The sequence below is a fragment of the Schistocerca americana genome, chromosome 7 (assembly GCF_021461395.2).
Source record: "Schistocerca americana isolate TAMUIC-IGC-003095 chromosome 7, iqSchAmer2.1, whole genome shotgun sequence".
In the NCBI taxonomy this organism is placed as follows: Eukaryota; Metazoa; Arthropoda; class Insecta; order Orthoptera; family Acrididae; genus Schistocerca; species Schistocerca americana.
In genome coordinates, this window is record NC_060125.1 from 116,717,603 (window position 1) to 116,733,970 (window position 16,368).

Sequence of the window (16,368 nt, forward strand, 5' to 3'; positions counted from 1 at the left end):
ACTTCAAACCATCGTGAGGTGCATGGTGGAGGATACGTTCCACTGTACCAGTTATTAGGTTTCTTCCTGTTCCATGCATATCCAGCCTGTTCCACTCACGTATGGAGCACAGGAAGAATGATTGTTTGAACGCCTCTGTGCTTGCACTAATTATTCTAACCTTATTCTCACGATCCCTTCGTGAGCGATGTGTATGGTATTGTACTATATACCTAAATCTCATTTAAAGCCATTTCTTGAAACTTTGTTAACAGACTTTCTCGGGATAGTTTATGTCTATCTTCACGAGTTTTGCACCCTCAAATGGTTCAAATGGCTCTAAGCACTATGGGACTTAACATGTGAGGTCATCAGTCCCCTAGACTTAGAACTATTTGAACGTAACTAACCTAAGGACATCACACACATCCGTGCCCGAGGCAGAATTCGATGCTGCGACCGTAGCAGCAGCGCGGTTCCGGACTGAAGCGCTTGCAACTGCACGGCCACAATTAATGACAGTCAGACCAATGTCCAGTTAGAACCATTATTTGAAATAAGTGTTTGTGGTGAAATAGGCTCTACCTGAAAAACAAAATAAATAAAAGAAAATGTGTTCTAGAAAATGTATTTTAGAAAAAATTGTAAGAATCTGGAATTCGGAGCTAAAAAATCACAAAATTGAACCAATAACTCCGGGAAGGAAAACAAATGGCTTTTGCGGATGATTTCGCAATACTTTGAGTAAAACTTACAGAAGCAGTTACTCAAATAAACATTCTGCAAAACTTAGCAAACAGAACTGGTCTCAAAATTTCAGCTCAAAAAACAAAATTCATGACAAATATAAAAAATGCACCAAAATACATAGAAACACAAATAGGTAAAATTTAAATATCTTGGAGAAACTATACAACAAAATGGACTAGAAGAATCTGTAGTAGATGTAAGAATTAACAAAATGGAAAGAGCTTATGGTTCGACCAAAAATATTTACAACAAGAAATGTATATCTAGAAAAACAAAACTAAAACACTACACCACAGTGGTGCGACCAGAATGTTTATATGGATCCGAATGCTTAACGATGAAATATAAGATGGACGAACTAAAGGTACTGGAAAGGAGGATTATTAGAAAAAAAATGGGCGCAATGAAAACTGCAGATGGTTGGAAAATAAGAAGTAATGAGAAGATCTACAAAAATATAGAAAAAATATCTGAGGTAATGGCCAAACGAAGATCTCTACCGAATGGATGGAAATAGACAAACAAAACAAATACTCCTATATTTCTGGAAGAAGAAATCGACAATAGCATGGATTATAGAAGTAAGAAAAGATCTCGAAAGAAACAACATCAAAGAATCAGACATAGCAGAAGGAAACCGTTTTAAAAACAAAATACTAAATTTGGAAGGCTTTCAAACCAGAAGAAATAAAAAATCGGGAACAACATGGACAGAAGAAAGGAAGAGACTTGATGGGGAGAAAATGAGAGAATACTGGAAAAATAGGAAACAACAACAAAGGAAGAACTAAAGTGATCCTAGTTGGTCAATACGATTGTAAAAAAAAGAAAATATAATAAAAAAGGTAGTTTGTGCGAAAAGGGCCAGAAATACTTTATGGTGAACCAGTGAAGACCGAGGGTTTCTGTCTTCCTAAACAATCAACAAATACACGTGACGAATATCGCACAGTTCGTCGGGGAAATTCGAAACATGTCGTGTACTGTCGCCGTACCGGGAGAGGTCGCAGCAGCTTTTGGGCGGTGTAGCCGGAACTGCTGACATCGGCGCACTTGACCACGCTAGAGTGAGACGGCTGGTACTTGCCGCTGGCACTTACCTGCTCGTTTTGCTCGTCTGCCCGCGACCCTCACCCTTCTGACAGCGGACATCTCGTGGCGTGAGCACGGCATTATGACTAAAGTAATGTAGTACTTTGGCAAACCACTTTGCACATGTAGCTACGTCACTGGAGCTTCACGCGAGCTCGGCTGAGCTGAGAGGTCAGTCGCACAGCGTGTCGTCATTTGGCTGTCCGCAGGTGGCGTGGATCCACATCGACCGGCAGATGATCGTGACGATCCACAAGCACGTGATCGCGCGCGTGCCGCGCTTCAGCGTGTCGCACGACAACCAGAAGACGTGGCTGCTGCACGTGTCGGCCGTGCAGCAGGAGGACCGCGGCTACTACATGTGCCAGGTCAACACCAACCCCATGATCAGCCAGGTCGGCTACCTGCAGGTCGTAGGTGAGTCAGCTCCGACGCCCAACTTCCGCCTAGGTCTAGTGCCAGAGGGAGCTGCTCTACACTCACGAATAAAGCGAACTTGCACACTGTTAGGACACCTCGTACCACCAGTTAGCACGTGTTAAAATTCCCCTGAAGTGGTATACGCCTCTTGCCACCTACTGGCATTTGCCCGAAGATCTCAGTGCCACCTAACATCTAAAGGTGAATGACTCGTTAATGTCACTGCTGCCGACAAAATGGTTTTAAGGTAGTAAAACGCACGTAATAGACTTTCTTGATATAAGCATAATTTTAAAGTGTCACAATAGCAAATTAATATAGCCTTAAATAGTAAAAAATCGCATTGGTGAAAATTAGAATATTCAAACGTTACAAACAAGGTGTAGATCACAATGTTAATACCAACTAGAAGTAAATTCTAGATTGTTGAGAAGAAATGAACCGGGCGTTATTGCACAAGAATTACACTTTAGAGCTGAAGAAATGAACGAAAGTGCCATGATTTCTAAATCTGAAAAGTTCTCCAACTGTGTCTTGAATTACTACTCTGGTGATTGGAGTACCTGAATTAAATTCCTGATGGAAGCGACAAGCACATTAACTACAAGAGCTGCAGTCGATGAAAACTTTCATTCTACCAGTTAACTGTTCATTCTGTGATGGTTTAACGAAAAAACGGCACAGTGCCCAACTAAAATACTGAAGAAATTTAATGTTGGCCTTCTTAGTTGAATTTTGTAACCTCTTCAAAATATTTTGATGATTATGCTCTGAAATCATTGATTTTCATGCTGTCTTACTCTCTTAAAAATTAAATTTCCGTTAAAAATGTTTGGAAACTAATTATAACTTTTCCATTATTCAATAATGTCGAGATCGTATTGTATTTAAAAACTTGAGCATCAATACAACATTTGTTTTGACATAAACAATTTCTAGAGAACAATCTTTTCCCAAATTAAGTGACATGTAAAATAACTCCCTCTAGCACCAGACCTTTCAATTGCTTTACGACAGGGATTCCCAACCTTTTCTGCTGGCGGACCCCTTCTTCAGTCGAAAATCCATGGCGGACGCCTAGTCAGTCAAGAGCACAGTAACTTTAAATTTCAAAGCGAAACCCATGGGAACTGAAAGCTTCTTAATGGAAGTAGCATGTCCCAATGACCCCCCCCCCCCCCTCCTCCACTCCCCCCCCCCCCCCCGAAGTATCAATAGTCTTTGGTTTAGAGATGAATGAAAACAACTTGCAACTTGAAATTAACGACCCAATTTGAATTCCTACTGTATCCAGACACTTACTAGTGGATTTACTCCCTTTGTTCAACACACTATAGCCTGATTAAAATTACTTGGTAATTGAAATTTCACACGATGGAGCTGTCTTCCTCCAAGAGCAATCAACTCATTTATTTCACTTGGAAACTTCCCTTGTTGTGAAGGCGTTAGAGAAACTGCACCCTTCTTCACTGATCCTGACTTCAGCCACCGATTCATATTAGAAGTAACAAACTGGTCAAAAATCGACTCATGAAATAGGTAGTGCACTGACAAAGCAAGACTAACATTTAATGATGCCTGGGGCCGCAACGTGCCAGCGAGCGCTGTGATTGGTCGACAAAGCTCGCTCCGCGCATGCGTAAAAGGTTTCAGTGCATCTAGCGGCGTGAGCCGGGGCACAAACGACCCCCGTATTGTTGCTAAACAGTCGATCAGAGGATCCGCATTCTCTTGCACTAAACTGCGTATACGTTCTCACTTAGGAACCGCAAAGGCTGCTTGGGGATACGACTTGAAGTAAAAGTATACTTGTTTTTTACACGAAAAAAAAAAACAGTGATGAATTAGATTCTCACATGTTTATTCAATAATTTTACTCATTATTTTACACGATTTGGTGAAAGGTGGCCGCGGACCCCCTAGAAAAAGCCGGCGTACCCCTAAGGGGTCCACGGACGACAGGTTGGGAAGCCCTGCTTTACGATATCTTTCTGGAGAAAAATCTCTTCCCAAATTGACATGTAAAATAGCTTCCTCTAGCACCAGATCTCTCAATTGCTTTACGATATCTCTTATTTTCCATTTATCAATGCAAACTCAGACTCTAGATGTTCGTCAGCCTCTAATTCCCCTGTTAGGCTTACAAGAGAAAAGGTTAACTACAATGTCAGACAATTTAGAAAAATGTAGTACACTGCAATGTTATTTTGCAACGCTCACAGATTAAGCATCCTCTATAGTGCACTTGAGACACAGCAGAACAATTGATAATAAGCAGTGGATAATAATAAAACTGTTACAGTTCATAAATAATATAACATAATATACAAATAACTAAATCTACAGAGTTACATAACTCCAGAGAAGATGTGGTGAAATAGCAGACAATGTATCAATTTAGAAACCTTTGAATAACAAAGAAAAGTAAAGCTGAAACAAAATGAGTAAGCACAATAGCATAGATAGGGTGGAGAAATTATTGAGATGATTACTTCAAATTTAGGAAAGTGGAAGGACAAAGCCGATAGTTAATAATTCAGTGGCGACTATTAAGTGGCGACTATATGCTTAACGTTTCTGTTAAACTTAAGGACTTACAACAGGCTTATCTTTCGCCTTTTGTATGGCAAGAGGAGGACGTCGAACGTCAGCCGATAGCCGATAACTTTACTCCGTAAATGCTTAGCAACTGGAGAATAACATTACTTGACTGACCGACATTTACGTCATGTAATTTATGTAGACCATCGCAGTGTAGGTTTCGTTTATCGACTTTACTATTAAAAACGTCCTATTGAAGCTTTGCAAGCCTAATAAGATATTTTAAAGTTTCAAGGTTTCTGTTTGTTGTGGCTCTTGCTTTGAGACACTCGCTAAGTGCGGCATATAGCAACACTGTCTATGAAAAAAAAATTAAACTGGGAGGGCATATGGGGGTATGACCTTAAGCTTTGTTTCTTTCGCAGTTCGATGTTAATCATTGCAGATACAAATCCTTTACTAGAGGCAATCAGTTTTGTGAATTCTACCTCTGAAAATCTTTAGATTTAGGAACAGTTGTGAGATCATGGAGGGAAAGCCTACCTGTTTTTATGCTGATTGGTGTTGAGAATAAAGCGTTCTTGTTTCTGTTATTGTGGCTTTTCTGGACGACTTGAAATCAACATGTACACGTATTAACATCAGTGCTGAGATGTAGAAAGTTCACAAACGCGTTATTAACCTCCTTGGACTGTATGTTATGGTGACGAGTGTTCATGTGATTAGAGTATATGCTAAGCTGTCTGCTATTCCCATCCTACACATACGGTGCATAGTTAATAAAACTCATCTAGTGCTTAGTATTTGCAATAAGAGTTTCCTAACTTAGGAAAGTTTTGCACAATGATCAATGAAATTCTCTACCGAATCTATACAGCGAGAGGACCCCATCAGTGAGCCAAGTAATTGCCTATTGAAATTATTTGAAATAAAAACCTTAGATAGCTGTTGAATTTAACGTAGTAACACATAATGCCCTCGTAAATTACGGAAAAGCTTTTGTCACCAAAACTATTGAAGGAAACAAATATCTGACCCAGTTTGTTAGACAGATATAGAATAACACTAAATAATATGTTATTTTGTGGCGATCAAGTTACTCTGTTGAAAACTGTACTTAATATGAGCTGTGTATCATCTACACAGTACACGTAGTCCAAACACGTCTCTGCACTGACAGCCCACACGTCCACACAGTGCCTGTGAATGTTAGAGATCCGCAGTCCAGATTATATGCTGCTCACAGTTGAAACTTGCAGTCAGCTTTCAGTTGCCTTTAGTTTAGAACTAAATATATATTTAGAGAAGAGGAATAAAATTTTCATAAAAATGCGCTAATTCACTTTGCTTTTGGTTAGAAGCCTGACATAATGACCCATTTACATATGTTCGTGTTGGACATACTGATGTACTCAGTCTGTACGTAATCGAGTATACTCTACATCTTAAAACATAACAAAAAATATAAAAAAATATAACGTTAAAAGTGTATGTATATATATTATTTTATAACATACCTCTCATATACGGAAGGTAATATAAGGTTACCACAAACTATTTATTCGTTTTCAAAGGTCTAGGTTTTCCAAAGCATCACACATACAACTACGATTGAGGCATGAATAGAGCCGTAAACTCATCAACTTTCCAATTTTCATTCTACAAATCTTCTCTGAGGACCCCTCTGTTCATACGAAACACGTCCAAGCGGTAGTCAAGTTGTGTGCTGTCCTTAGGTTAGTTAGGTTTAAGTGGTTCTAAGTTCTAGGGGACTGATGATCATAGATGTTAAGTCCCATAGTGCTCAGAGCCATTTGGGTAGTCAAGTTCTTTCCATATCTTAGACAGCAACACCTGTCAGTGGTCGTTACAGCAACACCGACGCACCCTGTGAGCTGTTCCAGTGTTCTTGGCAGTGGGCGCACGTAAACATGGTTGTTATTGAACAGTGAAAGGAAAAAGTCACAAGGCGTTAGGTACGGCGACGTGGGGAGCCAAGGGCCACATTATGTCCTCCACTACACCTTATCCGGCGATGCGGAAGTTCGGCGTTTGTGTAGCGAAGAACATCGGTGCTCCACTGAGGGTTTTCCCTGTCTTGTTGAAAGATGAAATTCCCGGAATCAGCTGTCAGTCGTGGGAACAGCCACAACAACAGCATATCGAGATAATAGACGCCAGTCACAGTCTTCTCACAGGCGACCCGTACAGCTCCGACTGCGACATGGCGCAGAAAACCTTAATCTTCGGCGAATCTCGTTCATATGCAACACTTTCAGGACGATTTTCAGTGCCTCTCACTCTCTCATTGTGGCGATTCACCTTTCCAGATTAATGGAGATTGCTTCGTCGCTAAATATCAGTTTGGAGACACAAAAACTCTTTTCTTGACTGGTCACCATATTGTCAAGCCTCTGCACTTGTAACGACAATTCTTGGGCATAATGTAAACTCGGTGAGTTTTCAGTTCTATTCATTGCTCAGATTACAGTAATTTGGACAACATAGGACATTGAAAACGAATGAATCATTATAATGGCCCTGTATAAAATATATATAATGTAAAAAAATTTTTCTATGTGAATGTGAAACATATGTCATGCAGAGGAAATAATCAAGTTTAAAAATACATTAGATGTGTACAAATGCTGAAAAGGTATCATAATTCACTCATAGAGAACTCGGTATATATTAGAGCAGTCCCACTGTATTTGGAAAGCTCTTCCTTAAAGCGTATTCTGGGCGCGTTCATTAACGGACACTGCAGTACGTGCTCCATGGTCTGAATCGCGCAACACTCACACTTATCAGCATGTGCGTAATCCCATCTTCTCATGTGTTGTTTGACCCACCCATGCGTGCATGACGTCGGTTCAAAATTCTCCAGTTCGCCAGTCCATATGAGAACCCGACATTGAAACTTGAACTTTGTTAAGGGTGTTTGGATATTCTTATTGCCAGAGAGATTTTATGGACATCTCAGGTGGCTCCACTCAATTTATGAAACATCAGCTGGATATAAGTCGTTTGGAAACAGGTTGATAGTTGTCAGGCGGGCGTCAATTACCTGTTTGTTCCGTTCTTTTGAGCTCACGATCGGTTTTCTGACATGCGGTGGAGCAATATACGATAAAGAATTAAAAAACACTGTAACCGGTTTCTGGCGGTTACTTATATTTCTGAGGGTATTATTAAAGACATTGTCAAATTTCCTGACGTGCTTAATCTGTCCCAAAGCGGGCACCAATACTCGTGGACCGGGAAAGTGGTGGCGAGGGCTCTCGACCGTAGTAGTACGGTCGCGTTTACCTATATCCCCCCGGTCCATTGCAGCCAACCACCCGTACACATACACACACACACACACACACACACACACACACACACACACACACACACACACACACTATCTTTCCGGATGTTACTGTGTTCTGTATGCCAATCCGTGCTAAGATTCACATATGTTTCTCATATATGAAGTTTCTATCGAATGTGATGCACAGTTAAGTTAGGTGCCGACAGTTTTCCAGACGCTTACCATTACAGGTGATTTTATTGCCTCCCTGTTATTAAAGAGGCACACCTGGGTTTTGCTATGATTCGGTCTTAGTTGTTAACGTTTTGAGTGTAACGAAGTCCTCGATTAACCCACTCTCAATTTCATTAAGAGTTTTTGACTGGTATTTAGTCATCCTTTCATCTGCATAGGCAAGTGGTTTTGTCTTTTCTCCAATAATGGTAATTCGTGTACATATACACTCCTGGAAATGGAAAAAAGAACACATTGACACCGGTGTGTCAGACCCACCATACTTGCTCCGGACACTGCGAGAGGGCTGTACAAGCAATGATCACACGCACGGCACAGCGGACACACCAGGAACCGCGGTGTTGGCCGTCGAATGGCGCTAGCTGCGCAGCATTTGTGCACCGCCGCCGTCAGTGTCGGGCAGTTTGCCGTGGCATACGGAGCTCCATCGCAGTCTTTAACACTGGTAGCATGCCGCTACAGCGTGGACGTGAACCGTATGTGCAGTTGACGGACTTTGAGCGAGGGTGTATAGTGGGCATGCGGGAGGCCGGGTGGACGTACCGCCGAATTGCTCAACACGTGGGGCGTGAGGTCTCCACAGTACATCGATGTTGTCGCCAGTGGTCGGCGGAAGGTGCACGTGCCCGTCGACCTGGGACCGGACCGCAGCGACGCACGGATGCACGCCAAGACCGTAGGATCCTACGCAGTGCCGTAGGGGACCGCACCGCCACTTCCCAGCAAATTAGGGACACTGTTGCTCCTGGGGTATCGGCGAGGACCATTCGCAACCGTCTCCATGAAGCTGGGCTACGGTCCCGCACACCGTTAGGCCGTCTTCCGCTCACGCCCCAACATCGTGCAGCCCGCCTCCAGTGGTGTCGCGACAGGCGTGAATGGAGGGACGAATGGAGACGTGTCGTCATCAGCGATGAGAGTCGCTTCTGCCTTGGTGCCAATGATGGTCGTATGCGTGTTTGGCGCCGTGCAGGTGAGCGCCACAATCAGGACTGCATACGACCGAGGCACACAGGGCCAACACCCGGCATCATGGTGTGGGGAGCGATCTCCTACACTGGCCGTACACCACTGGTGATCGTCGAGGGGACACTGAATAGTGCACGGTACATCCAAACCGTCATCGAACCCATCGTTCTACCATTCCTAGACCGCCAAGGGAACTTGCTGTTCCAACAGGACAATGCACGTCCGCATGTATCCCGTGCCACCCAACGTGCTCTAGAAGGTGTAAGTCAACTACCCTGGCCAGCAAGGTCTCCGGATCTGTCCCCCATTGAGCATGTTTGGGACTGGATGAAGCGTCGTCTCACGCGGTCTGCACGTCCAGCACGAACGCTGGTCCAACTGAGGCGCCAGGTGGAAATGGCATGGCAAGCCGTTCCACAGGACTACATCCAGCATCTCTACGATCGTCTCCATGCGAGAATAGCAGCCTGCATTGCTGCGAAAGGTGGATATACACTGTACTAGTGGCGACATTGTGCATACTCTGTTGCCTGTGTCTATGTGCCTGTGGTTCTGTCAGTGTGATCATGTGATGTATCTGACCCCAGGAATGTGTCAATAAAGTTTCCCCTTCCTGGGACAATGAATTCACGGTGTTCTTATTTCAATTTCCAGGAGTGTATATCGAACTACGTAGCATCACTATGTACTCTGTGTACGCTAACAAGTGTATTCGTATCCCACGACTGACTCAGATGTTTACTTGTTCAACGTAGCAATGTGTTACTGCTGTCACAGACAACTACAGAAAACAGCAAAACACGAACGTGAAATTCGCGCTTACTGTTACTGAGGAGTGCGAAGGAGGTCACGGAACTGGACACCCCCACCCGCCGTACAGGCTACGGTCAACTTGGCTGTCCCAGAACGCCGTGCGACGCTATTGAAAAGTTGTGAAACATGGAACAACATGCGCCTTCTTAGTTACCGTGCCCCAGGAAATACTTTCAAGCTGCATCATTTTTCGTAGCTATGCAGAATACCTTGCATTGTACTTACAATAAAGGCAGTCTGCCATTTTTTTATTCCAAGTGGATGCTTTCTCAACTAATTTTGAGTTTTACTATAGCTGCACAACGAAGAAAGTCTCGAATAGAAAAGTGCGCCGTCCTAAGTAACATCGGTATGCTGCCTACACTCTTGGGCAGGTCCTTTAAACGGAAAATTCGTCAGGTTACCTTCCATTCAGAAGGTTGTTGCACGCAGGGACTCTTATACTGACTTGTAAATAATATGTTTCAGCTATCAGTCGTCCTTTTTAAATTTTATTGTGCAGATCTAGATTTCAGCTAGAGACTAGCCATGCCTAGAAATTAGGCATTACATGCACTGATCAAAAATAATAATGCATTGAAAAATGGCTAGTTTCTAGCTGAAATCTAGATCTGCCAACAAAATTTAGAAAGAACGTCTGATAGCTGAAATCTGTTATTTACAATTGGAAATATTCAAATGGTTCAAATGGCTCTGAGCACTATAGGACTGCTGAGGTCATCAGTCCCCTAGAACTACTTCAATCTAACTAACCTAAGGACATAACACACATCCACCCAGTTCCAGACTGTAGCGCCTAGAACCGCTCGGCCACTCCGGCCGGCTGGAAATATTCGTCTTGTGAATAAAAACCGCCTTTGTACTGGGAATGAGCGTGATCCCTTCACCATCACTAGTGGCTTTTCGAAGACCTTTGTGTATAACATGCGTTCATCAGCCAGAAAAAAGAAAAGAAAATTGTGATGGCCTAATAAAAAATTCCTTCCAGCATATCACTTATTTCTGAGGGCATTTCCTGTATTCGTGCTTTTTAGTATCACTTGGTCCCGCTTTACCCTTACTTCTCCAGCACCACTCAGTGATATTAATCAATTTTTCAATGTTTCAAGTGAGTAGCTTCAATTACAGGCCGCAGTGGTACCGGGCATAATACAGCAGATGATCGTGTAATGAAGAGGTGATCTACTACGTTACACTGAGTTAACTTAAGTGTGTTAGTCAAGAGTGATTGATTACATGTGTGGAATTATGAAGTGAAAGGATGAAATTAAATTTGGTGTGCAACTCAAAACGAATAAAACTGTACCATATACTCACCCTATACCTTTAATGAAACATAAAAAAAAACAGAATAAAGAAATTAAATAAACATCGCTATATTAGCTATCTCGTATTAAATATAGTTGCCACACATGTATGGTATCGATGTTGTTGAGTAATAAGTATAGACGCATCCAGAAATGGATACACAAGCGGACATTTCCAAGTGTCAGTAAACGATCTTGATGAAAGTTGTCGGATGTCTAGAGAAGACAAACTCTCGCATAATATATTTTTTGTTTGTGGTGTGTAATTAACGTTGTTGAAAATTCTGTAAGAGAATTTTGTAATAATTTGAAATTTTGAAAAATACTCCACCACCATTAATTAAATTTGAAAAACGAAAAATGTTATTACATCATCAACTAAACAAGCTTTTGAGCTACGTATATTCATGTGTTATAAAGCTGATTTCTTACATATTTTTGTACATTAAGCTGTACACAAGGTGCTGTCAGAGTTCGACATATGTGCTACCTGTTTGTGGTGTGTAATTAACGTTGTTGAAAATTGTGTAAGAGAATTTTGTAATAATTTGAAATTTTGAAAAATACTCCACCACCATTAATTAAATTTGAAAAACGAAAAATGTTATTACATCATCAACTAAACAAGCTTTTGAGCTATGTATATTCATGTGTTATGAAGCTGATGTCTTACATATTTTTGTACAATAAGCTGTACACAAGGTGCTGTCAGAGTTCGACATATGTGTATTTCATTATCTCAAAATAATAAGAAACTCATTATTACAGTATAAAATCATTACATTACTGATAATCTGTGAAGAATTGCCTAAAGCATAACTTTTTTTTTTTGCACTACGCACAGAAAGTGAACGAAATTTCTTCACATAATATACACAACAGAGAACACAATATAAAACAAAATTCAGCAGGATTTCAAATTGTCACGGATGGCGCTCCAAATATCTTGATTTATATCAGGCATATTTCAGTACTCTGGTAAGCCTTGGAAAAGAGAACTGATCATGCACTAGTGACTGCAGCTTTATTATGTTGTTTCTCAAGTGAAGACTGACATCATAATCATTCAACATAACTAGATCCGTAAACCTTATCACAAATTTCTTCCAACATTGTAAGCCGTATAAATCTGATGACTGTGTATGAACCATCGACCACTTCAGGATCACCAGATGAACAAGTTCCCAGTCGCCACGAACGATGTTCTACATGGGTCTTTCACACTGACGGTCCCAGGAATCTAACATAACACTTATTTCTCTCCCTCTATGAGAAAGAACACGTCTTTGATGTATCTTTTGACCTGATCAGTCGTTCGTTTACCAGATTTCGGTGCTGTAGCAAGGACATCTTGGACTTCAAAAGGAGTCTCTCGAATTCTCTTCCAGTTTGCTTTAAAACATTGAAGAGGCGTGTGGTCAATCACAAAAAATCATTTAGACCATCATACGCGAGGTCAAGGAACTTGTTCATCTGATGGTCCCAAAGGGATCAACGTCACAGGTACTGCCAGTGAGTTCTCTTCGCCAAGGCTGATCAGTGTACTGAAATATGCCTGATACAAATCAGGACATTGAGAGGGCCAACCGAAACAATTTGAAAGCCTGCTGAATTTTATTTCATATTGTGTGAAGAAATTTTGTTCATTCTATGTGCATGGTGTAATATGTTCTAAGCATTTCCTTACTGATCATTATTACTGTAATTATTTTCTATTGTAATAATGAGTCACTTATTATTGTCAGTTAACAAAATATAGATATGTCAAATGGTAAAGTAAAAAACAGAACAAAATATGAGTGTAAAACACAAAATAACAATTTAAAACATAAAAGAAGTAGAGGTAAAATAAATGACTAGACTAGTAATGAATGTTATGATCTTCTAGTTCAGCACGTTGAAAGTACTCCGGATCCAGCTTTATTAGAAATGGATGTATGTAACTTGAAAGATTGTTGAATTTATGGGGTTACAAAATTTTACATATTTTCCAAATAAGTTTGTAATGGAGGGATGTTTCTCAAAATTTCACATTATTACAAAATTTAAAATCCGATTGTACAGTTTTCAAGAACATTAATTACGCATCAGTTTTTGTATGAGAATCATCTTTTATATATACCATCGTTTCAAAGGTCTTCCCTCCAAACTTAATATGACAGATTATGTGCCAGGGCGTATTTTACCCCTTCAAAGTGAAATTGGGTACAAAAAATTAGATACATATTGCATTATTTTGCCCCATCTACAGAGCGACCAAGTTTAATCACGATCGTTTATTGACACTTGGGAATGTTCCCTCGTCAGTTACTCGAAATACATGGACGCGCCCAGCTCATGTAGCTCGTGTAATTAATGTTATAACCAATGCAACCCTGAGCACGTGTACATCAGCTGCCACATTAGACTGCCGCACTGGTTGCGGTTGTCCCCCAGTCAGAACAAACCACACATTACGCCAGATTGGCGCGCACGCCATGTAACGGCGGTAGGCAAAGCTGTTCATTTCAGAAAAGTATTTATTTTTTACGTCAGAATTCAGAATCTGCGAAACGTGGTTAATGCATTGAGTGATTGGGGAACATACAAGACTTATTGTACTGAATAGTAGTAAAAATAGAGGGATCAATGAGGCGTGATTGGAGCATTTTTATGTTGGTACTGTTGCAATGACGACGTTGTGGTAGACAGACATATTACAATGTTATGACTGGAAAAATATTTTATTTTCAAGAGAAAACAGATAGTACGCTATTTTTTGAACTGAAAACCTATTGTGATTTCTCATTTTTTTCGAAAATCTATGCGCTGGCTGCACCTCACCTCGTTCCGTACGTCCTGGTCTAGGCGGTGCTGCTACCTGAAGATTGTGCACTGAAAAAGTTTCCCGACTCATTACGCAGTCGTACAAGGTTATGATAAGACTCGCGCACTGCAGAAACTGTCGTTGTCAGCTGCATGTCGTTGGATTGCTGTTCCACAGGATGCAGAAATCCCAATACGCGGCACTTACACATGCACGGAGTATATTCCTACATACATTGTTTCGCTCCGTGGCGCCATCAATTCATATCAGTGACTGATAAAACACAGTTGGGCTTCATCACATCAAAACACCGTGCCCAGATGTTAAAATTTCACCACTGACACACCAATTTTCATCCATTGCACACCAGGAAACTGCCTTCTACGCATAAAAGCGGAGCGCACAACTCACCGTTTATTTGGTATTAATCATTGTGTTTCTGCAGACCATATCGATACGGTGCACTATTTAATTTAAGTCTTTTATCCGTGTCTTTACGTGCAAAAAATCATCGTCCTTGCCATCGCATGAAGAATTAGAGTTCTCCTCGTCACCAACAGTTGTTCACTGTCGATAGTGGAGCCCTCAGGGACCCAAAATTCGTTATCTGCGTACAAGATTGGCGAGCCTGGAGTTCCTGAGCTGGGGTCTGCTAAGCGTCACCAGTCCCCTGTCACCCTAAGCCCTGGGCATGTCTCAGCGACCACCATGAGGGGTGGTGGTGGAACGTTGTGTGTCGCAGGGACTGAGGATCTTGGCTTGACTGTCCAGATCACGAGGAAGGAATAAACCTCTACAAAAGATTCATCAGTCTCAAGATGTGCTGCGTACAGATAAGATAGATGGCTGTTGAGGTGGAAATCGTTAGCGGGCAACATCTGGAGAACCTGTCGCACTTCAGTTGTATAGGCCTTACTCAGGCACGCGGAGCTCCATCTGATTGGACCTTTATTTCACTAGCTGTTCGTGCGACTCAAATGGAAGCCTCCAAGTAATCTTCTTTCCTCCTAGTGGAAAGGGCGAGCCAACGGTAGGTTCTAAAAGTCAATAAAATAAGAGGGCTCGTCACTGGCCAGTAGCAGAACGCATGCTAATGGTCAGACTGTGTTTTCGGTTGTGGAGCAGCTGCAGGGCACTTTTGAGAAGGTTTATCCCTTTTACATCAAAAAGAGCATCTCAGGTAAACTCAAATGTGTCAAACGATTGTATAACGGAACACTGTTGGTTGAAACTGCTAGTTCCCAACGAGCCACCGACCTCTAGAAAGCTAAGTGACCTGAGGAATGTACCATAGAATTAGAGCTCCACAACATCTAGGACGATATCAAAAATGATGCACCATGTAGAGATCTGGTCTTCCCAAGGAGGAACTGAAAGACAAGTGGGCTCAGGAAGAGATCGTTGATATGTGAAATATATTGAAAGGTGTGGTTGGGAATCTCACAAAATCTGACTCCTTATCCTCTATTGTTTCAAATTAATAGGGTGTACCTCTCGCCCCCCCCCCCTCCCCCCATGAACCATGGACCTTGCCGTTGGTGGGGAGGCTTGCGTGCCTCTGCGATACAGATAGCCGTACCGTAGGTGCAACCACAACGGAGGGGTATCTCTTGAGAGGCCAGACAAACGTGTGGTTCCTGAAGAGGGGCAGCAGCATTTTCAGTAGTTGCAGGGGCAACAGTCTGGATGATTGACTGATCTGGCCTTGTAACACTAATCAAAATGGCCTTTCTGTGCTGGTACTGCTAACGGCTGAAAGCAAGGGGAAACTACAACCGTCATTTTTCCCGAGGGCATGCAGCTTTACTGTGTGGTTAAATGATGATGGCGTCCTCTTGGGTAAAATATTCCGGAGGTAAAATAGTTCCCCATTCGGATCTCCGGGCCGGGACTACTCAAGAGGATGTCGTTATCAGGAGCAAGAAAACTGGCGTTCTACGGATCGGAGCGTGGAATGTCAGATGCCTTAATCAGGAAGGTAGGTTAGAAAATTTAAAAATGGAAATGGATAGGTTAAAGTTAGATATAGCGGGAATTAGACAAGTTCGGTGGCAGGAGGAAAAAGACTTTTGGTCAGGCGAATACAGGGTTATAAATACAAACTCAAATACGGGAAATGCAGGAGTCGGTTTAATAATGAA

At 41.8% G+C, this 16,368-nt stretch overlaps 1 protein-coding gene across 1 annotated transcript in view; it reads left to right on the top strand.

Moving 5' to 3' along the window:
* The window catches only part of LOC124622754 (limbic system-associated membrane protein-like), a 719,050-nt gene that overhangs the window by 685,177 nt on the left and 17,505 nt on the right, over positions 1–16,368 (top strand). Inside the window, exon 4 of the mRNA XM_047148543.1 lies at positions 2,031–2,238. Within this exon, the coding sequence (XP_047004499.1) occupies positions 2,031–2,238 (208 nt within the window). The remainder of the gene's footprint in view (positions 1–2,030; positions 2,239–16,368) is intronic.